Raw genomic sequence first — 26874 nt, forward strand, 5'->3', positions numbered from 1 at the left:
CCATTGCACACAGCAGAACTGCCTTATGAATCGACATGTATAGGATTGCACGGGGCGGTGGGCGGAGGTGGATTCCGCACTGAGAGAAGATCCATGGAGAAGTAAGTTGCTCTTTCAGGTGGGTTCGGTTGACTTTGACATATCTGAATCCAGCTTCTGTGAGGAGGAAGATACTGTTGGGGCTGCCATACATCCATAATCTCCCAAACATAGCCGGGATTGGGCCGTCAAAAATGGCGTCCGGGCGATTTTTGAAAGTTGCTTAAAATGTCCAGAAAAACTGGGTGTATGGAAGCCTATATTGGAAGTGTTGATTTCATGTGTGTGTTAAATAGCTTTAAAACTGAACAACTTCGCCAAAAAAAGGTTCAACAACTTTTGTGTCCGGATTTTCACTTTTTGAAATATGGCAACCCTAGATCCTGTGGAAGAACTAGTGGGAGAGGGGGCTGGCCAATGTGGTGTCCTCCAACCATTGTTGGACGACAGCTCCCATTATCCCTCTCTAGTGTTTACTGAGCTGCCAGTCTGTTCCAGGGCAAAGTACAAGGTTTGGGCCCCAGAGAACTTGAGGTCAGGCTTTCTGCAGGAAAGGCTTTCCTTGCAACCCCCCCCCCCCCAAGCCAAGCCCAACCTATGCACAGCTACTCGAGAGTAGGGCTTTCAGTGCAGCAGCTTCGGGTTTTGTGGAACAGCATCCCTACTGAGAGATGACAGGCAGAGGCACTGTACTTTCCAGAAACAACTGGCGACATTTTTGTTTCAACAAGATTTTCCAGCTGGTTTTTTGTAAACCGACCCCTTGGCTTTTTATTTGTATTGTTTTTAAATCCATGTTCAGTATGGTTCTTAAACCTAGTACCATAGAGTTGACCCTTCCAGCTCTACAATGCTATGATACCCGTTCCTCTGTCTACCTAATATCTTTGGCTTACTAGTGAAGCACCTTGATTTTAGCATAACCAAAGAGGTTTCCCCGTGTGTTTGAACAAACGGGTTGGCCAAAATGAATTGCGTCTATTAACTTAAATGGACCCACTCTGAGTACGACTAGCCATGGATACATTGGGTGCAACGACAGGCAAAACATAATCTTCCAGAGAGTCCCGGCTTGTAATCTGTTCTCCAGCATACATTTTAACCCAGAACACCACTGGATCTCTTGAGTGAGGGATGAAGTTCTGAAACAAGGATTGCGCCTACTTTTTTTTTGAAACAAGCGGAACGCCACTCTAATCTTCCATCTCCCAACTACTGCTCTTCACTAACCCACACTTGCAGACTACCGCGCTACTGTGAAATGTGCAAAAATTAACCAAGCCCTTCAAGATATACAAAGCAACCTGCCTCAGAAGGGAAGCAGAGCTAATATGCAACACAAAAGGAAAAGGAAACATAAGCGACTTTCTCCTCCAACACTGTAAAAACTTTGGAAGCCACAACTTTAAACAAAGATAGTGTAACAGAATAGGGGGATGTGTATGTATGTGTATGACTGAAATTGTGTTTTTGTTTTGTTTTTAAGGGAGGGCATTCAATTTCGTTGTACTACCGGTACAGTATTTAAAGTACAATGGCAATAAAGTATCTATCTATCTATCTATCTATCTATCTATCTATCTATCTATCTATCTATCTATCATCTTGTGTTATCAGTTTCTTATGAGTCTGGGGGTCAGTCTGCGGGAGGAGAGATGGGAGTCCTGCTTCTCCAGCCAGGGCATTCGTATCCTGGGAGGGTGAAGCACCCACCTCCTGAAGCTCAGCCTGCCACATGTCGTCCTCCTGTTTTCCCTCCTTGTCCACCTCAGCCAGACACTCCATTACTCCTGAGCCTAGCAACCCTTCAAGACTCAAGACGGCAGCAGAAAGAATTAACAGGCAGAGGAAACAAAACCGGGAAGCAACGCTTTCTTTTTAATGAATAAAATTGTCATTTAAACAGTGCAAATACGTTGTAAGGTGCTGCAGGCGAAACCTAAAATAAAAAAGCTAAATGCCAAACTTTTCGGACAGGACTAGGCCGGTACTTCTCATTTGGCCAACAACCACCCCTCATCTTCATTCGCAGACAGAAGTTGCTGTTTGAACTTGCAAACGTAGCTGATGTTTTGCAAAGGAAAACTGTCGTTTTAAATTCAGGTGAGAATACATGTTTTGTTCAAATGAGCTTTGGGCATACATTTTCCTGTTCCTATGGAACAGACACCGATTTTAAAGACACCCATTGTAGGCAGCCGCCTGCCCTTTTAGCCACATATTCCTGTTATTTCTAAGTGGCTCCGGGTGCTCCCTAGAAATTAGCAGCCCGAATCTCATTAAACGCATTAAAAGGCCAGGCACACTCTCAGGCACAGGGGTCTAACATCAGCAGGGTGAGCAAGGCCCCCTCCCAAATGTAGCAGAGCTGATATATCGTACTTGGAAGCGACTCCGCTGCAGAGGCCAGAGTTCTGGTGCATCTAAATGTGTGTGTGTGGGGGGAAAGCGCAGGAGATGCGAAGCCCCTTCTCTGGCTTAGACCCGGCAGCCGCTGACAGCAAAGGAAGTGATGAATGACTGGAGCTGGGAGCAGGCGTTGCGGTGCTGTGTGGCCCGGCAGCTCTGGGATTTTGGCAGCTCCTCTATCCAGGAATTCATATCCATCAGGTACTGGGGGCTGCAGAGAAGATGGGTCAGCGTGTAAAAAGCCAGGCACATTCACCCCTTCCACAAAAAATGTACGCAAGAGAGTTTAATCTGGAGCTGCCTTGGCAAAGATGCGCTCCAAAACAGCTGCATTTACAGAGAAGGAGCATTTGCGGGAAGGGCAGTAGCTGAGCGGAAGAGCCTCCGCCTTGCATGCAGGAGGTTCAGTCCCCAGCATCCTCTGGGGAGGGCTGGGAGTGCCCTCTGCCTGAAACCCTGGAGAGCTGCTGCCAGTCTGTGTGGACAATACGGAGCTAGATGGGTTCAGCATAAGGCAACGTCCTAAACTGCCTCTGAATTTGGCGCTGGCGTTAAACATCTTTTCTTCTCTGCTTCCGCAAGTGCCTGACCCAAGGATGGGGAACCTGTGGACCACCAGGTGTTGCTGGACTACAATTCCCATCATCCCTGACTTGCTGGGGCTGATGGGAACAGGAGTCTAATGACCTCTAGAAGGGCCACAACTTAGCCACCCAGTCTCAGCAATTGATTCCTAAGCATGACTCCCTTCTCTCAAAAAGCCCTGAAGGCCAGTGAACTCTGTTTCTGGGTGCCAGTTCCCATTGGGCCTTCCTCCTGCCCTCCAACCAGCCCACTGCACACCCAATTCCCCTCCCCTCCCCAACCTACCGTCCTTGGGCATCTCGGGTCTCCCCGTCGCGTCCCATTAGCAGATACTCTTGGCCGGTGGCCAAGCGTGTCCGACAGGCAGCACGGACCACAAAGCGCCTGATCTCGTTCTCAGAGATCCGGATGTCTGCGGCTAGAGAGGAAGAGAGAATGGGAGTCAGGGGGTGATGGGGGGAGGGCAGTGAGAATCTATAAGAGGAAATGAGCTGGACAGGTCAGGTTAGTTTCGTTGTGGGGTAAATTTCATTTTTAAGTCAATCGCCATCTCCATTGCCTTTTCAACTCCTGTTGATGTCCTTCTGCTTCCAACAAGCCATTTAAGTGGAGATTTTTTTAGCCCAGCCTGTGTCTGTGTTGCATTTGAATGTGTTTTTATACATGCAATTGCTGTAATGGCTTTTATATGTCAAATTGTTTTAGGTTTTGTTGTTGTTGTTGCTGCTGCCGTCATCTTTATGGTTGAATCGCTTCAAGGTATTTCCTAGGAAACTATTCATAAACCTAACAAAATGAAATAAACATTGCTCACTGTACTGCAAGGGCTCCAGGATGATAACTTCATAGACACGGAAGGCGCTTTCTTGGGTCTCGCGCTCCACTCGAACTCGGAACCCTGCAGGTGGGAGAGAAAAGTGACAGTAGCCGGAAAGGTACAGTACATGTCAGCAACCCACAGGACGGGAACTACAGTAATTTCAGACCATACACTGCTTGATGAAGAAAATGAGTCTCTAAAACCAACATATCAAAGGCATAAAGAAACAAAGGGCACCTCCAGATATTCAATAATTTGCAGGAGGAATTTAGTCTCACACCAGAAGTTTAGGTTTGTGCAGTTAAAGTGGATTAAAACATTTCTTTTCACCCAAGGGCAAGAAATCCACTAAAAAACAACATTTTGCAGTTTGGTAAATGACAGACAGGGGAAGTATGGGAGATGAATAAATAATTGACGAGAAGATGTGTAAATATCCTGCAAGCAACCAGAGATGAATGAAGGACAAATGCTCGTTGTCATAGAACCTCCCCATAAAAATATCAGAATGAATGTTCAATAAAGACCAGGCTCGGTCTAACTGCTGTGTAAGCATTGTGCAAGCAAATCAGGGTGATATCTCAATACGCAGGTTGTCAGGAAGTGCCCACTGACAAAAGGAGGCAAAACCCCACAAAGATCTGGAGGCTGTTGAGTGCACTGGACTAGGAACTTGAACTTTTCCAAGTAACTTCCTTGTTGGAAATGTATGTGCTATGTATGAAGAAGTGAAAGGGCTTTTCAGTGGTGGCCACCCCAATATGGAACGCCATTTTCAAAGAGGTCTGCCTAGTGCCAAAAAAACCCCTCCCTCCATCCCTGGTTAAGTCGTTTTATATTTTCCCATGCATTTTGTGTCAGCTGTCAACTCATCTGCTTGTTAATGTTGTGGCTTTGTTGTTTAATAGCAGCCATGAACCCGGGTGTTGCTTGGGAAGTCTAAAAAAAAAATCAGTGCAGTTCCTGAAACCAGTGGTTAAAAATCAGTGCCGTTCTTAAATCAGCAGTTTAAAACCATTGCATTTTTAAAAAAAGGTTCAGTCTGTCATGTTGATTCAAGAATGGAGCCAGTTGCATCCAAGCATAGAAAGATCTCAAGGACCACCGTGCAAAAATTGGCTACAATACCTTAAGAGGCGTACAGATGCACAGCCGACAAACAAAAAACTCTCCAACTTTCATGTTGTTCGCCACTGCCCTTAAATCTCTCAGGCAGAGGGAAGAATACAAATATTTTCAACAAAGACATAAACGTCAGACCTCAGCTGGGTCTGCAAGTCAGCTACAGAACTGCATGCGAGCCACAAGCAGAAAAGATGCAAAGTCTGAAATCATGTGTCACAGAGGCTTTGGGGTTTGAGATAGTGAGACATCGGTGGGACGAGAGCCAAAACAGCCAGGCTGGAGAGGCTGGGGGGGGGTCTCCGATCCCTCCCCTAACCCCTTACCGTAATGCACACGGGGACTATAGCATGCAAACTCCATGCGTGCTTGCTCCGTAATGGCCTCGTCGAGGGTACGCTTCAAACGTGGGCAGGCACCTGTGCAAGTGAGGGAGGAGATAAGGTCAGGTTTCCTAAGTGTCAGGGAATGGTTTGGATCTGAAGATGGGGGAATGCAGTTGTAGGCAGACCACCTTCTATCAGAAGAGGAGGGGGAGTATTCGCTCCAGCATTTTCAGAAGCAGAGAGACAGGCAGATACAGACACAGAAGCTGTACAGATTAGGGAGGAGATACCCAGCTACGAGATAATGGCAAGAGATCCAGAAGGGAGGGGGCAGTTGGGAGACACATCAGTTGAGAGTGTGGGGGAACCCGCCTCCCCATGGACTCAGAGGTCTGAATGTATCAGAGAGCAAAGGAGGCAGAGAGGGGGAGGAACTACATGTTGGCACACCCCTTGCTGTGGAAGTGGGCAGTCGGATTCAGAGCAGGCAACTTTCCTTGGGATTTCTTTAAAAATAAACATCACAAATGGCTTCAGAAATGCACAGAAGCCGAATTTGAGACTTGAAAAATGAGAAAAGGGGCGAAAACCGACACTGGCACCACCTCTCCATCCCAACTCCCAGGGTTTGAAGCACAGCCTAAGAAAAGGGGTCTGCAGGGTCCCTCGGATCCTGCTGTTGGGATCCAGCAAGCAAGAGCCTTCTGGTCACGTTGCCTTAGGGAACCTCAACCCACCATCCAGGCGAAACGAAGGAGGTGGCGTGTTTGTGCTGCGGGAGGGATGGGCCTTCGATGGCCTTGCTTCAAATTTCTCCCCACCCCCACCCCCCACAGAAGGCTGCCCACTGCCCAGGCAACCTCACCTTCGGCGCATTGGCAGACGTCTTCGGAGCACAAGGCCGACACGTACTGAGACTTGTTGGGGGCGCCGTAGAAGATGCTGCAGCGCTGGTCTGAAAGGTGAAAAGAGAACACTTAGAAAGTCCAAGTGGATGTGTGTGAATGTGCGTGTATGTATTCAGGGCTGTTTAAAGCATATCCGGCGCTGTGGTGCAAAGATCCCTCCGGGGCCTGCCCCACCCGGCAACTCCAAAACAAGGGAGGGGGCAGTGGAAAATGTCCTCTACCTCCCCCACTGCCCCGATCCCTGGCATGGTGGCAGTGATCAAGCAGGAACACATGCTGGTGGACATGTTCTTCGACGTCGGGGCACCCGAGGAGGCAGCCTGGGAAGGCTGCACGCCATCTTTTGCCAGGAAGCAGGAGGAGGACAACAACTGGGAGCAGGGCCGTCTTCAGCAGATGCAGAGGCTTGAGAGGGAATCTGTGGGCAGCTTCCACCCTAAGCCTCTGCGGGGATCGCTCTCCTCCTGCGGAGGCTTGGGAAGGAAGCTGCACGCCCGCCAGCCGTATAGCGGGCGGGGAAGCAGCTGGCGGGTGTGCAGGGAAAGGGGAGGCTGCCGGCAAGGCTGTGCAGCTCCCCCACTTGCTAGGGCACCCCTGAGAGGCCGGCGCCCTGGCACAATGAACCACTAAGACCAATGGGAGAGACGGCTCTGTATATATTCACATCCACGCACCCTGGGACTTCCAGACGGGTGCTATTTTCAGGTAGGACTCAACCACATTCTGACAAACTCAGGCCACTCTATTAAAGCTGATTGGGAGGTGTTGCACAACAAACCTGCTTCCCCCCAAAGATCAGGCTTTTCATGTTATGTTTCCACCCCCAGCTGTCTCTTTAGTGCAGAGCCAGGTCATCGAGCCTGGGCTTCCACAGCCAGCACCTGCCATGAACCACCATTGGCAGGACTGGCGGCAACAGCAACAGATATGCCCTATGCTCATGATAATATTTTATCCCCTTGTTTGTTATGGTGTTTTAAATATGCACTTTATATCTGACTTGCTTTCGTTTTCTTCTGAAATGCTTATGGTAAATTGTTTGTTTGTTAAACTTTGTTAAATGTGCATTCCGATCTCCTTTGTAATGCTCTTTTTTCATTCTTTAAGATGGTGCTTGAGTTTCCTGTTAATTACGTTGCATATTCCACCTTGACCTCTATGATTGCCGTTGTCAATCCCCAAGTTGGTTAGGTTCATTTGACCACAACAAGAAACCGAGCCTTTAGCATCATCAGCCCAGGATTGCGGGAAAAATACTCTCCCAACAGAGATCCAGCAGCTGCCTTCTGTTTCAAGTTTTAAACGCCTGTGGACCAGTCTTCTATTCCACCACCAGACCCATACAGGCAATCAAGAACACATCTTTCCGAAATAGTCAGCTGCTTTCTTATTTTAACTATTTAAGGTTTTGTTTTGTTTTATGGAGTTATGCACAATTGTTGCAAACCACTCTGATAGGTGGTGTTTTTTTGAGAATAGCGGTATAGAAATATTTTAATAAATAAAATAAAATACATTTGCATATCACCAAAACCTCAGCATATTCGTCTTTTTTTGGAAAGTGAATGAGGTTGCTATTGTTGTTATTTATTAAATCGTATACTGCCCTATACCTGCAGATCTCAGAGTGGTTGCAACATAAAAGCACAATATAAAAACATAAAATACATAATAAAAACAAAAACAACCCAATAATCTTCTCCGCATAGGGCTCTCCCTCCCTATCTACTCACTGTGTACACCATAAACCTGCACTGGAAATTCTGCCAATGCTCCAAAGCAGATTTAGGGGTTGTGGCAGCACACAAAGGGAGGGGAGAATCTTGTTCCATGAATGCAAAAACTCATTTGACTCCCGCCCAGAGCCAACCTAAATTAATCCCCTGGATAGAAAATACCAAACTTCTCCAGAACTATTACTGCATGGAAAACACTCTGGCCCGATTCAGACATAGCACCTCTCTCTCTGCCTAGGTTTTAAGTTGCAAGCAACTCCTGTTAACCCTGGATAAAATTAACCTGGGTAGTTTTGCATGTGGTAATTAAATTACAATCTCAAACTGAAGAGGATGTTGTCATGTCAGGTTACGATTTGATAAGCAAAAATTATCCCTTAATTGCCTGCTATGGCCAGCGAAGGCAACTCTCTCCTGCTCCCTGAGCCCGCAGCTGCTAAACCTTTTGCTCCACCAGAAAGATGCAGCCTGGTTCCCCTGACACCCCCCCCCACCTCAGGCCCTGTGTGACCTGTCAATCACTTACCTGGTTCATAAAAGTCATAGATGGTGGCACTGGCTGGTTGGATTTTCCCCACAGGCACCAGCTGCTTTGCTGTAAACGATACACATTCGCGTCCGGATGCTGGCACCTATAGATGGGTATATTTAAGAACGTAAGAGAAAGCCCTGCCTGCCGTATCAGTCTTGTCTAGCATCCTATTCTCACAGTGGCCAATTGGATGCCTCAACAAGAAGCCCACCAGCGGGAGCTGAGCACCACAAGCAGCTCTGAAATAAGTAAACGAAGCAGCCGACCAACTAAACTACTGCAAAAAGTGACTGAAAAAGATCAGAGGCAAAAATCCAACGTAAAGCCACAACAATAATGTAAAGAAAACACATGAAGCTTCCTTATATTGGATCAGGCCGCTGGGCAATCTTCCCCAGCCTCCCCCAACCTGGTGCCCTGCAAATGGTTTGGATAACTATCAGCCCCAAGGTAGCACAGGGGTCGCTGGTACTGGTAGGGCGGGAGGCAGGGAGGCCGCCAGTAGGCGGCGCCAGAGCCCATGGCAGGCACAGGCAATGTGTTCTCTCCTCCTCCCTGCTGAGTTCTATAATGGCAATGCTGAGACCAAGGAAGGAGGCGGCTGACAGCCAGCGTCACCCGCTGGGTGGGATGTCAGTAATGTGGCAGGTTGAAGGCAGATCGAGGCTGGCAAGGCAGCGCATTTGCCTCCACTGAGCCCAACACATCAGAAGGGCACTAGCGTGAGTGTCAAGTGCAGTCTATGCTAAGTGGAAGCAGTCCTCCAAAGGCAAAAGCCTTGATAAGTAGAGATGTGAGGGACCAAATCCGGGGTCTCCTGCATATCATTTCGGAGTTGGTTTTGTGCTGTAAGCAGGGAGATCCGAGTTCAAATCCCCACTCGGCCATTAAGCTCACTGGGCCAGTCACTTCAAAAGGGAGGCGACTCCAGCTGCTTGGCTGGAAAGTGCCCTCGAACTCTTGCTTCTTTGGGTGGAAGATAGAGAGGCAAGTGTCAGAGCAGTGGTGTAGCAAGGGGGGGCGATGGGGGTGGGTTGCCCCAGGTGCCACCCTGGAGGGGGGGGTGACACGGCACCCCCCACTGGGGAACATTTTTTAAAGTTTTCTGCTGCATGAGATTTTTCAACTGTTCTTATATGTTCTTTCAATGCTGATTTCATATCTGAAGTAGGTTTTGTTCTGTAAGCTCTAGTTGTTGTTTTTTTGCAATTCATGTTTTTCACTTTTTGCCAGAGCCAGAGCCACGTGGGGGGGTTGACAAAAAATATTCTGCACTGGGTATCACCTGGGCTTGACACTCCTCTGTGTCAGAGTGCACAGAAACTAGCCAAGTGTACAAGGGCAGAATCGACCTTTGTCGCTCTGTCCACTTTCACCCTTGGCACCACCCACCTCTGGCATGTGGCCCCCAGAAGGATGCAGAGAAGCAAATGTGGCCCTCGCTCAGATAAAAAAGGTTTTCTGCTTCTGCCATATAGTCCAAAGTGGAGTAAATCAAAAGGCAGGTTGGGTGGGTGCCATCCTTGCCTCTTGCACATTACAATGGGGGGGGGGGAAGAGGTTTTTCTGAACCCCTCTGTGCAGCTGCCCCCCGCTGCCTCTGTTATCGTGGCATAATCCTGCACGCATCTCTCTCACCGAGTCAAAGTAGAGCAGCAGCCGCCGTCCTTGGATCTCCCAGTGGCTGATATATTGATCGGGGAGAGTTCGCAGCTGGGAGAGCGAGGAAAGAAACGAGGTGAACCAGCAAGCAAGACCAGGGAGCTCATAAGGAGAGGTGGGTCTGGGGCAGCGCTCTGTTCTTGCCGGACGCCCCCATGGAAACCCCGAAAGGAAGGCCTGAGGACACAAGCCGTACTCTCTCCCCACCTGCGATTCCCAGCCACTGGAATTCAGGGCTCATCCAAAACGTTTCCCGCTCGTCCTGTGCTTCCTAGGCACAGGTCTGAGCAGCTTCCCATGTGCTATGCCGCTTCTCCCCCAGGAAAACCCACTCTTTAGCGCTGAATTGGAGCAGGCACCAATGTTTGCTCTGCTTAAGCGCTAAAGATCAAGTTTCCCCAGGGGGAAGGTGGCAGGGAAGTCTGCATGAGCTCTAAGATGCATAAAATGCCTCCAAAATCAGGGAATATGGCCATTCTGGCAATAATAATAATAATAGCTATTGAGGCTACTAAGTAGGATAAGGTTCTCATAGCTGAATGGCATCGCCACCATCCTTTGTCCTGATGAGGCTGTAGCAGATGAGGCAACTCAGTCAGATGGGCTGGGAATTATTATTATTATTATTATTATTATTATTATTATTATTATTATTACAGCAGACTGAGTGGTGGCCCATAATACTAGGCCAGGTCCAGCCATTTGCTGGAGGCTGGTGTGCTAATGGACTAGCCTCCACTTGTGCTGATGCATATCTAAAGGCCCCATGGGGGACGGAACTCAATGGGGCTTGGTGGGGGCTTGGCAGGCCTGGACCCTGACCCTTGTCACATGCCAAAATGCCCACACAGCCTCTGCCCACCTCCTCAAGGTAGTTCTCGTCTGGATGGAAGCCGCTCAGCAGGGTGATGTCCACGATAACCATGCCGGAGACATGAGCCCCCGGTTGTCTCCTGTAGGGAGGAAAGAAGCGAAAACAGAAAGGTTAGGGAAAGGATACAGTCATACCTCATGTTACGTCCGCTGCGGGTTACGTCTTTTCAGGTTATGGACGTACCGAACCCGCAAGTCCCGGAACGGGTTACTTCCGGGTTCGGTATGCGTGCATGCGCAGAAGCGCTAAATTGTGCTTTGCTCATGCGCAGAAGTGCCGAATTGCAACACACGTGTGCGCAGACGCAGCGCTTCAGGATACGGCCTTTTCATGTGGCGAACGGGCCTCTGGAACGGATCCCGTTCGCAACCAGCGGTACCTGTATTCTGTTTTTCAGGTAGCAGCAACGCCGTGCAATGGTTAGAGTGTTGGGCTAGCGTGCCACTCCCGGACCCAGGCAAGTTCTTGCCATCCCCTAAAAGGCAGTGCCCGAAGAGAGGAAGGCAGTTCTTGCCTCCTCAAAACGTCCCAGTTCTGGTTAGAACCAGAATATTATGCCCATTCAAGAAAAGCCCGCTTACCAAACCTTACCAGAAGCAGACATTGTAGGTGACCTCCTTCCGTGCCTGTCCAGGGTCTTTGGCTTCCCTCCTGCGGCGTCGGCGGGCATCAAACACTTCGATCGGTGACAACGGCTGGTCGGCGGGGTCTGCATCCGGCCCAGAATCCTCTGGGCCGTAATCTACATATTCATAGTAGTAGTCTAATGTGTCGGCTGTTGTGGACAGAGTTGAAAAAGGTCAAGAGGGTCAAGGGGTGGAGCAAATTTTCTACTGGCAACGGTTGTGGCATTTGGGACATTTGAATTTAGAGGCGAGTTGACATAATAGAAGTTTATAAAATTATGCAGTGGCTGGATAAAAGTTCCCCCCTCTTTCTCTCATAACACTTGAACTCGTGGTGATGAATGTGCTGGAAGATTCATGACAGATGTATATATAAAGCACTTCTCCACCCACTCAAGAAGGCTGTGGATAATGCAACGCCAAAGGCCAAGAGGAAATAATTTCTGCCTGGAGCCTAAAGACAAGTAACGAAGGTCCCAGGAGAGCCTCCCTGGGGAGAGCGTCCCCCAATTGAGGAGCCACCACTGATAAGGCCTGCTCTTGCATTGCCACCCTCCGAACCTCTCGTGGAGCAGGCCCGCAGAGAAGGGCCTCAGAGGGCGATAGCGGAGTCCGGGGCAGTTAATGCAGGGAGAGGCGGTCTCCCTGACTGCAGAATTATAGAAGTGGAATCTGAAGCCCAGACTTACGTGCACGCTGAAAAGAACCAGTCACGTCCACCGCTAGCCCGAGAGTCTGGCACGAAGTGTTTTGCACAGCCAAGATGTGGTATTGCTTCAGGACCTGGAAGGGAGCAGAGACAGAAGAGGAGTGCTTCTCCTTGCTCTTGAGCTGTGCACTCACAGCAGCACCGCAGCGGAATAATGGTTTGTTCAGAGCCTGAGGAAGAGGAAGCTGGCAGGCTTCAGGCAGAAAGGGAGGCAGGGTGTGTGTGTGGGGGGGGTTGTAGTAGTAGTAATAATAATAATTTATTATTTATACCCCGCCCATATGGCTGGTTTCCCCAGCCACTCTGGGAGGCTCCCAACAGAATATTAAAAGAACCAAACATTAAAAACTTCCATAAACAAAGCTGCCTTCAGATGTCTTCTAAAAGTCAGGTAATTGTTTATTTCCTTGGCATCTGGTCGGAGAGTGTTCCACAGGGCTGGTGCCACTACCAAGAAGGCCTTCTGCCTGGTTCCCTGTAACCTCACTTCTCGCAGGGAGGGAACCACCAGAAGGCCCTCGGAGCTGGACCTCAGTGTCCAGACTGAACGCTGAAGGTGGAGATGCTACTTCAGGTATACTGGTCCGAGGCTGTTTAGGGATTTAAAGGTCAGCACCAACACTTTGAATTGTGCTCGGAAACGTACTGGGAGCCAATGTGGGTCTTTCAGGACTGGGGTTATGTGGTCTCGGCGGCCACTCCCAGTCACCAGTCTAGCTGCCGCATTCTGGATTAGTTGTAGTTTCTGGGTCACCTTCAAAGGTAGCCCCACGTAGAGCGCATTGCAGCCCTTCCTGAATATAAAGCTTATACGAATGAGAGAGAAGCAGTTGGTCTTAATTAAAAGCAAAGCAGACGAATTATGAAGCTACTCACGGTTAGAGTCCCTTTCCCCTTCCCTTCCACTTTCAGATTGATGCTACTTCCCATGGAAAACTGAAGGTGGGAGAAAAACGAGGAGTGAAAGTGAACGGCCAGACCAAATAATACTGTAATACCCACACAGCAACAGCAGCCCCCAGGGTCTGCCTCATAAAGGCGCCTTTGGATCCAGACTATGGATTCTGAAGGGATCCCACAATCCACCCCAGGTCAGGCTGATCTGCCCAAATCAAATCAGGCGAGTTTGGCGGGAATCCCTACCCCGAACCCTCACCTGAAGTTCTTCCTGGATCGGATCATTCGACCTCCCAAAGGAAAAGGACCTCGGCAAGCTTTTCCCAGGGATCTTGAGGGTCACTTTCAGCTCGTTGTCCTCCTCGTCGAATGAGCTGATCCAGTAGCGGGACAGAGATTCTAGCGCCACCACTGTGTCCTGAAAGGAGAGAGAAGTGGGCCAGTTTATGAGAGTTTGAGGGGGAAACCTAGCCTGCACTGGGATAGTCCCCGAGAACTTGAGAAATGATGGCCAGCAGCCACTAAGATGCATGCATTTGTCTAAGCGCCCTTGAAAGCCACCTGAGCTGGTGGCCATCAATAGCCCCTCCGTTTTGCAAACATGCCCTGCGGGAGACCATACCTGCGTCGATTTGAAGCCTCCCCCATAGTTCCTCTGCTCCGTCAGCCACCGAGCCACCTTGCCTGCTGACGCAATGTCATTTTCCTGTAACAGGTAGAGGAGCCCATATGCTGTGGCCTCCACCGAGATGGCTGAAGCAGAAGGCACCCGGTCAGCTCTCCTCTCATTCTGCAGCCGGTCCTTCTCCTCCACTGCCCAGAACATCATGGTGTTGTCTGGAAGAAGCATGAGAGGACAGAATGTAGGGGCCATGCTGATGCGATATATGGGGGGTGGAATGTGTGGCCAGAGTTTTATTGGGATTGAGGGCGATTACTTGTGTCCTCCGTAGCGAGACTCTTCAGGCGGACGCCGGAACTCGCGATGGCTGACTTGTCGTCGGAAGCGATCGACAGGGCGTAGCTGGTGATGGCGACAGGGTACGGGCCCAGGGATTGATCCTCCAGCTTGCGGGAAAGGAAGGCAGTTGCCCGAGCCAGGCCGTGTCTCTGGAAGAGAAGGAAAAGCAAATATTGATTGGTACATATTTGAGTGTTTGTAGATTGCACTTTCCCGTAAGAACACAGCAAGGTGGGACATGCAACATTACAGTCATGTCAAAGGAGGAGGGAGGGAAGGAGGTGGGGAGCCTTGCTGCCTGGGCAGGAAGAGGCAGCATCAGCCAGGTGGTAGGTGCCATGAGGGATAGAAACTTGATTGTCATTGTTTTTAAAAAAGTTGAAAATGGAGATTCTGAGCCTGCTGGATTTCCATGTCCAGCATATTAGCTGGCTCTCCAGTGGTTTCATAATAATAATAATAATAATAATAATAATAATAATAGTCACATAGTTGTTTATTTCCTTGACATCTGATGGGAAGGCATCCCACAGGGCAGGTGCCACTACCGAAAAGGCCCTCTGCCTGGTTTCCTGTAACCTCATTTTTCGCAGGGAGGGAACTGCCAGAAGTTCCTCAGCACTGGACCTCAGTGTCCAGGTCTGCACATTCCCCCCCCTTGCCCCACCGGCACAGCCTTCCCTTGCTTCTTACCAGTTGACTCAGCTGTTCCTGCTTTGCTCTTTGCTGCTCTGGATCCGACACTTCCTCTTTATACACAGCCAAGGCCTCCTGAAGCGCAATGGTGATGAACGCCGTGAGCGAGATGCCTCCATGAAGGCCACCAACGCCACCCTGGGGAGGAAAGACAAGGGGAAATGCATGGCTGACGAAGCCTCCTTATAGAATTGGAAGGGACCCCCAAGGGTCATCTAGTCCAACCCCCTGCAATTGCAGGAATCTCAGCTAAAGCATTCATGGCAGGTGGCCATCCAACCTCTGCTTTAAAACTTCCAAGGAAGGAGGGTTATTGAAGAAAGTGGGGAAAGGTCGCTTAGTTCAGTGGGTGGGAGCACCTGCCTTGCATGCAAAGGGTTCAGTCACTGGGATCTGCTGGTATGAAGGGGAGAGACCGTCTGCCTGGAACCCTGGGGGGAGCTGCTGACCATCAGTGTAGACAATACTGAGTTAGATGGACCAATGGTCTGTCTCAATTTAAGGCAGCTTCTTATGTTCCAGTTTCTGTGTTCCATCCAACATATGCATGTTCCGAAGCTGCTAATAATATAAGACTAGCCTGCTGGATCAGGCCAGTGGCCCATCTAGCCCAGAATCCTGTTCTCCACTGTGGAGGCAGAGCACAGTCATCCTGCCTAGGAGCCATTGGTCGCTGTCTCCTCCTTGAATTTGTCTCCTCCACTTCCTTTTATCTGTCTTGATAATGTTCTCTAGGTGCTGAACAATACAAATTCATTTGCCATCTTTCTGCCCCCTCCATTTTTAACTAAAAAAGCACACCAAATAAATAAATTATCACATTTTTTTTTAAAAAAAAATGTTATGGAGAAAAATGGTTTCGCTAAGGGTGGATGAGGAATTCAAATCTGTACACATTTAAAGCCAAATCCATCAAATTCACACTTTTCGAGTCACAATAGAAACCAAAACTCAGCCATCCTTTGAAATTTGCCCTCACCTGATTTTTGTGATGCAGTTCTCCAACCAAAGTTTACAAAAAATAGTGTGCGTAAAAATGAAGATATTAGTGAAATGCATTCTATTATGGGGAAAGTGCTTGCAAAAATGTGTACATAAAGCAATGTGTTTATTAGGAGGAATTTGCATGAAAACGCTGGTGAGTTTTCATTAGGTTTGATTTTTTAAATGCAAATTGCTGTAAAATGCAGAGAACTGGATTTATGACTGGAAAAATGAGAGAGAACCAAAATGGACAGATCCCTGCTTACTACACACAACACCATAATACTGCAGGAGTGCGGAGGCGCAAGTGCGAGATTGGCAACAAGCAGCGATGGCTGCTCAGGGGCTCACCTGCATCTCTCGGTGATAGACAGGATTCGGGTCTTCAAAGGAACCATCCGACTTCTGCTTACTCAGCAGCCACTGCACCGTCCCACGGATCTTGGCCTCATCCACCTCTTGGTACTCGCGGCTCAGAGTCAAAACTTTTGTCACGAAAGCCGTCAACCTGGAGGGAATGAGAGTCGGAGGACAGGCGAATAATCAGACACAGATGTGGAGATCGTGTGCGCATGCACATCTGAACACTCGCATGCGCATCCAGGGCCCTTAATGGGAGCTCGTATTTAAAAAGGAGGCACTGAACATGGCCGCAGGGACTGCTCTGCTAACTTGGGGTGCCTCCAAGCCAGGCACCCCCAAACTTCGGCCCTCCAGATGTTTTGGACTACAATTCCCATCAACCCTGACCACTGGTCCTGTTAGCTAGGGATCATGGGAGTTGTAGGCCAAAACATCTGGAGGGGATGCCTGCTCCAAGCGGTCAGCATTATGTCGGAGGTTTTCAAGCACATACCACGAAACTCAGAGGCCCCGTCATTCATTTTGATACAGCTAGACCAGTCACAAGTTACGCCGACCTTCCAATCAGCAAGCCCTAGGGTCTGTGGTTTAACCCACAGTGCCCAATTAATCAAAATCCTAACATTTACAATGAATCATTTTACCCATATGTATGACAAAAGAGAATATGATGAAGATGATGTATAGATGGTATCTTACACCAGTAAAGCTGGCTAAGATTTACCATAAACAAGACAATAAGTGTTGGAAATGTAAGAAAGTGGAAGGAACCTTTTACCATATGTGGTGGACATGCCCCCAAGTAAAGAGCTTCTGGAATAAGATTTATAATGAGTTGAATAAAGTGTTTAAAAACACATTTATTAAGAAACCAGAAGCTTTTTTACTTGGAATAACAAGTTTTATTTTTTTAATTTTTTATATATTGTATGTTATCTGTTTTTTATGTTTTGTTATTATAAAAAACCAATGAATATATGATAAAAAAAGAAAATAAGGGGATGAGGGGGTGAATAATGGGAAGTCACGTAAACACCTTGCAAAGCAAGCAGAATGCAGGACAAACGCTCACTGCCATTAACAAAAAGAGCAAAGGCCAAATGAAGACAAGACATGGCCTAACTATGCAATGCAAGGGGATCGGGATAAAGATTGTTTAAGCAGGTCTGGTATGGGACCATCCCAATACTTGCACCCAGAACCTCTCCTCCCACCTCCTTTGCAGCGCTGAGTCTCACCAGGTACTGCTGGGGTGGGTGGGCCATGCTCCATAGGACCCATCTGCCTTCCGGAAAGTGAGGATCCGCTCATAGCCTACAGTGCAAAAGGCAAGAGAATCCCACACCTGTCATGGCTGCTTTGCTTCCTCTCTGCAAAACGTCCATAAGGAGTTCCTCCTTTTAGTTTTATTATTTTTATTTTTAAGTGGCATAGCAATAAAGGAAGAAACAGGCCAGGATCCTTCAGGGGCCATGCGTGAGTGAAGGCAGATCCTTAAAATGAACGAATGGATACTGATTAAGTGGAAGATCCTCAGCTGATCTACTAGGGGAAGTCTCTCTGAGCTTGAGACCAAGGCCAAATGGTTCTCCTACTTCCCTGCCCCCTCCCCCAACTGGCCTGCTCCAATTGGCACATAGAGATGGACTGCAAGAAAGGATAGGGAGGTGGAGTTGTGGCGTCACGGGCACCAGCCAATCAGTGCTGCTCCCTCTTTGGGCGACTGAGCTGTTTGCTAAGGATGAACGTGGCCAGTCTGTTTATATATAGATTTTATAGTATGCTTTTCCTGGTGAAAATTGCAGGTGTGTAAATTACTGGGGCGTGTGCAGTAATTTGTAAGTTAATACAGCTCAGCGCATCCCCTTTGTGTCTCCCAGCATGCATCATTGCCCATCACCTATACGGAGGTTTTCCAGCGCTTTTTCCTTGCTCTCTGGTTTCAGGTGCAGCCACTGCTCTGTCTTGTCCAGGTACTGCATGGCATAGACTCCAGGGGCCAGCCGGACCATGGTTTGCTCCCCGCATCCGTCGGGAACCCTCAGCAGAGACGAGAGGCCGTCCGGAGTCAGGGAATTCTGAAGGACGTCAGCAGGCACTGAGCCTGGTGACCCAAGGCAAAACAATGGTTCAGATTACGGCACAGGCCAGCGAGGCAAACCAACTAAACTATTTCCCATCTTCCCCCTACCACAACCCCAGTCAACTTTTATGCTTTTAAAACAATGTTTGCACAAGGCCCGGCCAGAGCAACACAGTCCATTTAAAGCACTGTGGCACCACCTTGAACTGTCATGGATTCCTGCAAAGGATTATGGGAGGTGCAGTTTGCTAAAGGTGCTGAGGGGTGTTAGGAGACTATTCCCCTCCCAAATTTCCCTGTGAACAAGAATTGATTGTTAAACCACGCTAGGAATTGTAGCTCTGGTAGGGGAACAGGGGTCTCCCTTAACAAACAGAAACATAGGTATTTATTATTATTATTATTATTATTATTATTATTATTATTATTATTATAATAATATTGATCCAAACCAGTTTAAGTCTGCCATGCCAGTGTGCCACTACGATCTGGAAATCTTTTAACTGCCAGCAGGAGAACAAGTGAAGCTAAAGGAAGGTTTGGCATCAAGATTCCTGCATTGCAGGGGGTTGGACTAGATGACCCTTGGGGGTCCCTTCCAACTCTACAATTCTATGATTCCCTCTCTGGCTTGTTTCTTGCACCTGTCAAACGGACGCTCATCTTGAAGTCGCTGTCGGGAATGGCGTTGGAGGGAATCTCGCCTGAAATCTCCACTGTTCTGGGGCGCCCATCTGTCTCGAACGGGGGAAAAAGAAGGGAAAACATTTAGCTCCTCACCACTCCAAGCCAAAGCTTCTGCAGCCCTTCCAAAGGATTTAGGGATCTGGGATTCGCAACCTCCTCCCTTTGCCAGCGCAGACTACCATGGTCTGTCTACTTCCTGGAAACATCAGACAGCCTCCCCAAAAAGCCTGTTTGAAATTTCCTTACAGCAGCTACCGTTAGTTCCTGTGCAAAAAGAATGTGAGAAGAGCTCTGTAGCAGGATCAGACCATGGGCCCATCATAATGCAGCACCCTGTTCTGACAGCGGCAAACCCAGATGAATTTTGGGTAGCCCTATAATGGAACAGTGACACTCCTCATGCTCTAACTCACAAGACGTCTCTGTTGCTCTCTAATCCTTTCCTTTCCAACAGCCAAGCATTCGGATGATCCTAGATGTAATAAATCATAATAATTTGGGAGATTGCCACTATACTGTGTATGCTACTCTGAAAACAGAGGCAGGCAAGAGTGCAGGCTCTCTGCTCACAAGCTCTCATTTTCCAAACCACAAGCGCAATAAATATCATCAACTAGCGGTACCCAGCCACGCGTTGCTATGGCTCATCCCTGTGACTCCCCCCACCCTGTCCCGACCCATGACCTATCCCGACCCCATTCTCCCCCCCACCCCAGCGAGCCCCCACAACCCAAGCTGAGCTGTTTTGGAAAGGGAAGCTTTTCTAGCTGCAGTACCAGTGTAGTCGTTACTAGAGGGCGATGTTTTGCAATGTCTCCTGTTCATGTTTGTCTGGTTTTTCCCAAAAACTTGTTTTTACCTGTGTATAATCTATGTATATGCAAACACTCACACATCCACATGGAACGTTGTGTTAAAATTTGAGCTCAATCGGTCAAGCCGTTTCGGAGAAAAGTGGACGGCTACAAACATGGATCTCTTCCATTTGTTTTTTATATATATAGATGCTCAAGGGGACTCTTGAATACTAGCCATGCTGGCGGGGGTGGGGGGCACATCTGGAGGGTCCCAGGTGCCTCTTCCTGATCTGACTTCTCTTTTGAGGTTGCGGTTTCTTTTTACTTTCTCCATTTTTTTAAAGGATGCTCATCTGCTATCAACCTATGGGTGACAGGGGGAAATAACCCATGTAATGGTAATGCTTGTGTGTGTGTGTGTGTGTGTGTGTGTGTGTGTGTGTGTGTTCAGTATTTAAATGTCAAAAGTTGTTTCTTCATCACCCACCCTCAGGAACTGGGTTGCAGATCTGTGTTCAAGTCTCCTACCTTTACTATCCAGGGAAATGGAATATTCCTCCACCTGAACGGCACCCTCTTTCTGCAAATGAAGAAGAATTAGAAGAGAACTTGGAATTTAATGTAATTGGAAGTATAATTGCTCATTTATCTTCAGTTGGATGGAAGGATGAAAGGAGTCTGTGAACTTGCCAAGGAGCTGATAAGGTTCATTATTGAGTCATCTGCAATTTGACAGACCACTCCTTTTCCCAGGCTGAGAGGGAAAATGGTGAAAACAGGTTATTTACTGGGACAGAGAGATTTTTGCAGCTGTTGTTAAAGTTGCAAAACAACAGAGCAATGGAGAAATTTCTGAAACAACCCAAATTTCTGAAATGCCCAAGACATGATGGATAACAGCAACAACAGGAGGAAAGAAAGACATAACATCTTATGAGGACAGGAAGAAATACGTACCACAGAAAGAATAATTGCCACACACAGGAAGAACAAGGATATAGTTTGAGTTCCTCACTTGTAGTTTTATAAATCATTTAACGTGTCAACACGAATAGAAGTTATTAATATTGCAGTTGCTGAATAAGGGATTATTATTTTGACCGGAATGTAATGGAAATTAAATAAGATTTTGGAATGCAGAAATAAAGCAAATAATCAAGCCATCAATTCTAGCACGTGGGGGACCACCTTATCTAAATTATATAATTTGGTATTTGAATTATTGGTATTAATAGTTGTATTATAAATTGGTATTGTTATAATGAGGCTGTTATTGGACTGTGATCGAAAACTAATAAAAAATATTATCAAAAAATGAAGAAGACTTGGGTGCATGTCACCATAAGAGCCAGAGTGGCGTAGTACTAATGGGACAGCTGGCTGGTCTCCAGCATGGAAAATCCAGCTTTGAATCCTTGCCTAGACATGAAGTTCCTTGGAAAACCTGAGGACAGGGGTGGGGAAATCTCTTCTTACCTCCCCCAACCACACCATCAGGTGTTGGTTCTGGCCCGCCCTGTGGAACGCCCTCCCATCAGATGTCAAGGAAATAAACAACTATGCGACTTTTAGAAAATATTTGAAGGCAGCCCTGTTTAGGGAAGGTTTTAATGTCTGATGTTTTGTTGTATTTTTAATATTTTGTTGGAAGCCACCCCGAGTTCGAGTTACTTGGGAAACCTAGATGGGTGGGGGTAAAGGTAAAGGGACCCCTGACCATTAGGTCCAGTCGCGGACGACTCTGGGGTTGTGGTGCTCATCTCGCTTTACTGGCCGAGGGAGCCGGTGTACAGCTTCCGGGTCATGTGGCCAGCATGACTAAGTCGCTTCAGGCAAACCAGAGCAGCACATGGAAATGCCATTTACCTTCCCGCTGGAGTGGTACCTATTTATCTACTTGCACTTTGACGTGCTTTTGAACTGCTAGGTTGGCAGGAGCAGGGACCGAGCAACGGGAGCTCACCCTGTCACAGGGATTGGTGGTGGTCTTGGGAGCAGACCATCAGGTCCAGTCGTGTCCGACTCTGGGGTTGCAATGCTCATTCGCTCTATAGGCCGAGGGAGCCGGCGTTTGTCTGCAGACAGCTTCCGGGTCATGTGGCCAGCATGACAAAGCTGCTTCTGGCAAAGCAGAGCAACACACGGAAACGCTGTTTACCTTCCCGCCTATTGATCTACTTGCACTTTGATGTGCTTTCGAACTGCTAGGTTGGCAGGAGCAGGGACCAAGCAACGGGAGCTCAACCCTGTCATGGGGATTGGTGGTGGTCTTGGGAGCGTAAAAACATTCCCTGCGATGAAAGGCCTCTTACCTCAACCCTCAGTTTCTTGGAGACTTTGTCCCCTACCCCGAAGCCACCATGGGCGACGACCGTGATGGGGATGTCAGCCGCTCCCATGGGAACCAACACAAAGGGGATGGGGACCGCAGAGTTCCCGGGCACCTCCACCCGCTGCTTCCGTGCTGGGCCTACAGTGGCAGGAGAGCAGAGGCCGTCATGGGGCTCCAGGTATACTGAGACCTAGAAAGAGGGCAAAAGAAAGAATTAGGAGGCAGAAGGATCTGATCAAGCAGCATTCAACTGAGTTTTTTTCACTCAGGGCAGACCTGCCGAAACTGACACGCCTTGCTTTTCGGCGGGTTTGCTCCAAGTAAAAATTAATTTAATAGACTGTGGATACACAGGTGGATTTTCTTTTATTTTTCAAATACAGATTCTGAAAGGTGTGTGTGTGCACACGACCTGCTTTCATTTCTGGTAAACAGGTTTCACAAGTTTCAGTACCGTTTCAAAAACCTGCAATGCCTATTTTGGACACAGGCAACGACGGCAGGATGACATAAATACCAGTAAATAAAATGAACCCCAGCCAACGACAGGCAGTGCCGCCTCCTGATTGGCTGAAAGTAAGGAGGCAGGCAGGTGGGAGCAAGCGGAGGTTGTGCTTAGCAGCCACAAGCCCTTCTTATTTGCCCTCTCCAACTATTTCATTGCAATGCCTGCCCATAAATCTTCTGTGGAACAGGCTCCACTCTTTCTGTTCCTGCCTCCTGCCGCTTGCTTTGGCTTTTTGGGGCTGACAGCAGTTCCCAGGGACTCACATAGGAAGCTGTTAGGTCACCTCAGTGTTGTCTGCACTGTCTGGCAGCAGTTCTCCCGGGTTTCCAGACAGGGTCCCTACCAGAGGTAGTGAAGCAGGGGCCTTCTGCACCAAAAGCAGGTGACCTGTGCAGGGCACAGGGTCAGCGGAAAGGGAAGGAGATTGTGGGGGCTTTGCTTACACTGATGGGCTCAGGCTGGTAGTTGTAGAGAACCGGCTGAAGCTCAATCTGCTCAAACTGCTTCACTGAGTAGGGCAGCCGGAGAGAGATGTGGAAGTCCTGGAAGACTCTGACCCGAATGGGTTCTGAGACGCAGATGCCTGAGAGAACAAAAAGGAATGAGTCCCAGTGAAGGGGGAGGGAGGGAGAGAAATATGGGCAGCCGGATAACTGGAGGAAATGACGTTTCCTGATTGTATTTTTTTTTGCAGGAGACACGGGATTAAGAAAAGATCTGAACGGCAACAGACTTCCAGAACTGAGCTGCCATTTTGCTGGCAGGTCCCTGGCACAGTTATTATTTTATTATTGTCCTTATTATTAATTGCTCGCACTGGGACCCTAAGGTGTTTATTTTCCAAGCAACACCGGTCCTGGAAGACCTACATTGGCTCCCATTACGTTTCCGAACACAATTCAAAGTGTTGGTGCTGACCTTTAAAGCCCTAAATGGCCTCGGCCCAGTATACCTGAAGGAGTGTCTCCACCCCCATCATTCTGCCCGGACACTAAGGTCCAGCGGCGAGGGCCTTCTGGCGGTTCCCTCGCTGTGAGAAGCAAGGTTACAGGGAACCAGGCAGAGGGCCTTCTTGGTAGTGGCGTCTGCCTTGTGCAATTCCCTCCCATCAGATGTCAAGGAAATAAACAACTATTGTGTAGTCAGTTGAACGAAAATGGAAGAATTAAACTCTGAAAGGGATAGATGAGTATCTGAGGTACCAGCAGCAAGAGAGTACAGTACAGTGTTTTGGTCCAAGAAATACATAAATGCCCAGCTCACCATTTGCACGAGACATGCTAACAGCCTGGATCTCCCAGGTGGTGATGGAATCAGGGAAAAGCACGTTTGTCCTGTGGGAGACAGAAATGGGGCCTAAATATACTGTGAGAGGCAGGAAGGGACCAACATGGCAGAAGAGAAAGCTTGAAAACCAAGCCTCAGGGTGCTGCCCGGTCATCTTAGACCTGCTGCCACATCCACACAATGTATTGAAAGCACCCTTATTCTACTCATGGAGATTCCTGGGAACTACAGCATGTAAAAGGGTGCCAGGAGCTGTAGCTCTGCGAAAGAGCTACAATCCCCCAAATTCTTTTTATAGGGACAGAACTACGTAAACTATATAGAAACTTATTCACGTTATGCGAATAAAGTGGCAGGAATGTTGCTCGCCCAAAAATGGAAAGAAGCAGAAAAAGTCCCAGAAAAAGAAGAATGGATAGAAAAACTAATGGAGTATGCAGAAATGGTGAAACTTACCAGAAGAATAAGAAATCAAGACAACAAACTTTTTATAAAAGAATGGAAATGGTTCATGGAGTATTTACAGATAAATTGTAAACAGATAAGAACACTGGCAGGATTATTGTAATAACCTGCAGTTTCATAAGTATGTATTTAAAGAAGATTAATAAATGAACAAATTAAGCTGATTTGGATATGCAGAAGATATTAAAAATAAATGTAAGGAACTGCAGAAAAAGGAGGAAGGAAGTCAAGTTTTGAAATGATAAAATGATTGTAAAATCAGTGAAATGTATAAACCTGAAAAGCATAAATAAAATAATTAAAAAAGGAACTGTAGTTCTGCAAGGTCAGCAAGCCAATAGTTTTGGGGCATCACAAACTATACGCCACAACAGCTATCGTGGGAGTCAGAATTCATTGTTGATCTACTGAAAATCACCCAGAGAACTATCAGCAGATCCCGGTCTTCTGTCTACCTACCTTCTGTTCCCAGGATGCCTTGAGGCCCAGCTCTCTGACCTACTTACGTGAAGGTCTGCTCCACATCGTACGTTTTCCAGAGCCAGCTCTCGGGGAAGACGCTCCGCAATTGAATGAACTCCTCATCAAATAAGTCGTCTTCCAGCTCCTGGGTTTGCGCTGCATGGAAAGAGGAGGTTCCATGTTGAGAGCTGGGCTTAGGGTTTACTCCTTTGCCTTTCCTTCTCCTGAGAAATCTCCCAAGGCAGCAGAGGTTTTGGATCAGGTTGCTGACTCGCTTCATCCAGGAGCCTGATTGGCTACTCCTGCAGGCCAATCAGGTTGCTGAATCACTTCCACCTGGAGCTGGATTGGGTGGCTCCTGCGGAGCAATCAGACTGCTGGATTCTGGATCCTATTGTTCCAGGATTCAGCTCAGTACATAGGTAAAGGTAAAGGGACCCCTGACCATTAGGTCCAGTCGTGACCGACTCTGGGGTTGCACGCTCATCTCGCATTATTGGCCGAGTGAGCCGGCGTATAGCTTCCAGGTCATGTGGCCAGCATGACAAAGCCACTTCTGGCGAACCAGAGCAGCACACGGAAACGGCGTTTACCTTCCCGCTGTAGCGGTTCCTATTTATCTACTTGCATTTTGACATGCTTTCGAACTGCTAGGTTGGCAGGAGCTGGGACCAAGCAACGGGAGCTCACCCCGTCGTGGGGATTCAAACCGCCGACCTTCTGATCAGCAAGCCCTAGGCTCAGTGGTTTAACCCACAGCGCCACCTGGGTCCCCACTACCCTAAATCTGGCACTGCAGGCTCCCAATCTCTCGACTCACTCCGTCCAAGGCCGTGGGCTCCCCAGGATTTGCGTCGTAGGCCAGCAGCAACTTTGCAGCAATCAAGGAAGGCTTGGCGACACTGCTGGGAGCCTGGGCCCTGGATCCGCTTGGCCCGGTCCTCGCACGTCAGCTTTTGGCGCAGCAACACCATGCCCCCCTGGCAACACCGCCGAAGCTCTGGGGTTTGGTACTTGGAAACTGCAGGGAGGGATGGAGGAACAAAAAGCGAATGAATGGGTGGGTGGGAAAGGAAAGCCAGGAGGTTGGGGGGGGGGGGAGAGAAACCAAAAGAAATGCAGCCATTTTCCTTCGTTGAGTTCAGGCCCCTTTCACATTATTGCAAGGGTAGAGGTGTTGTATGTGGGAAGAAAACCAAGGAGGAGCTTATCTTATACCGTAAGCCAGGGGTCCCCAAACTAAGGCCCGGGGGCCGGATGCGGCCCAATCATCTTCTAAATCCGGCCCGCGGACGGTCCAGAAATCAGCATGTTTTTACATGAGTAGAATGTGTCCTTTTATATAAAATGCATCTCTGGGTTATTTGTGGGGCATAGAAATTTGTTCATTTCCCCCCCAAAATATAGTCCGGCCCCCCACAAGGTCTAAGGGATAGTGGACCGGCCCCCTGCTGAAAAAGTTTGCTGACCCCTGCCGTAAGCATTTAGGGACACTAAAAAAACAAAGGGCTTCATTTTCAAGAGAATGGCATGCAAGCAGGGTGGATAAAAATCAATGATTTTTAAAAACAAAAACAAAACCCGGATTTTTAAAATTTAAATCAGATATTTTTGCTTTTGGAGGAAAAATCTTTTTTAAGATAGTTTTCTATTTAAGTTACCGTACATTATACAGTAGTCTAAAGACTATTTATCAGGAAATAAGAATTTGTTTTAAGTTTTTCATGTGTGCTAAAACTCAGCCTTTTTATTATTATTCAACCACATCAGTTAACAAGCATGGATACATTTATTATAATGCTACTGTATTGTTTTTGTTAAATACATAAATTGTGTAAATTATTAAGGAAATTATTATTTTTCTCCTTCCAATGAAGTACAGCAGAAAAGTTGTCCAAATATAAACAGTTAACTTATTAAACCTCACAATAATTTTATTACTACTACTACTACAACTACAACTGGTCTATATATTTCTAATAGTATAACCAAATCAGTAATCTA

The 26874-nt window shown here is 47.9% G+C and overlaps 1 protein-coding gene across 1 annotated transcript in view; it reads right to left on the reverse strand.

The window, feature by feature from the left end:
- Positions 1-1896: 1896 nt before the first annotated feature.
- Positions 1897-26874, reverse strand: part of LOC118080967 (complement C4) — a 60221-nt gene continuing 35243 nt past the window's right edge. Inside the window, exons 17-41 of the mRNA XM_088663457.1 lie at positions 25691-25891; positions 24915-25026; positions 23920-23990; positions 23100-23239; positions 22129-22338; positions 20345-20396; positions 18977-19066; positions 18150-18353; positions 17488-17563; positions 16238-16394; positions 14900-15040; positions 14184-14355; positions 13868-14082; positions 13505-13663; positions 13225-13284; positions 12329-12422; positions 11605-11788; positions 11002-11092; positions 10116-10190; positions 8472-8577; positions 6167-6256; positions 5302-5394; positions 3848-3931; positions 3319-3451; positions 1897-2659 (exon numbers count right to left, since the gene is read on the reverse strand). Of these exons, the coding sequence (XP_088519583.1) occupies positions 2518-2659; positions 3319-3451; positions 3848-3931; positions 5302-5394; positions 6167-6256; positions 8472-8577; positions 10116-10190; positions 11002-11092; positions 11605-11788; positions 12329-12422; positions 13225-13284; positions 13505-13663; positions 13868-14082; positions 14184-14355; positions 14900-15040; positions 16238-16394; positions 17488-17563; positions 18150-18353; positions 18977-19066; positions 20345-20396; positions 22129-22338; positions 23100-23239; positions 23920-23990; positions 24915-25026; positions 25691-25891 (3152 nt within the window). The 3' untranslated portion in view covers positions 1897-2517. The remainder of the gene's footprint in view (positions 2660-3318; positions 3452-3847; positions 3932-5301; positions 5395-6166; positions 6257-8471; positions 8578-10115; positions 10191-11001; positions 11093-11604; positions 11789-12328; positions 12423-13224; positions 13285-13504; positions 13664-13867; positions 14083-14183; positions 14356-14899; positions 15041-16237; positions 16395-17487; positions 17564-18149; positions 18354-18976; positions 19067-20344; positions 20397-22128; positions 22339-23099; positions 23240-23919; positions 23991-24914; positions 25027-25690; positions 25892-26874) is intronic.

This window comes from Zootoca vivipara, chromosome 2 (genome assembly GCF_965207765.1).
Source record: "Zootoca vivipara chromosome 2, rZooViv2.hap1.1, whole genome shotgun sequence".
NCBI lineage: Eukaryota > Metazoa > Chordata > Lepidosauria > Squamata > Lacertidae > Zootoca > Zootoca vivipara.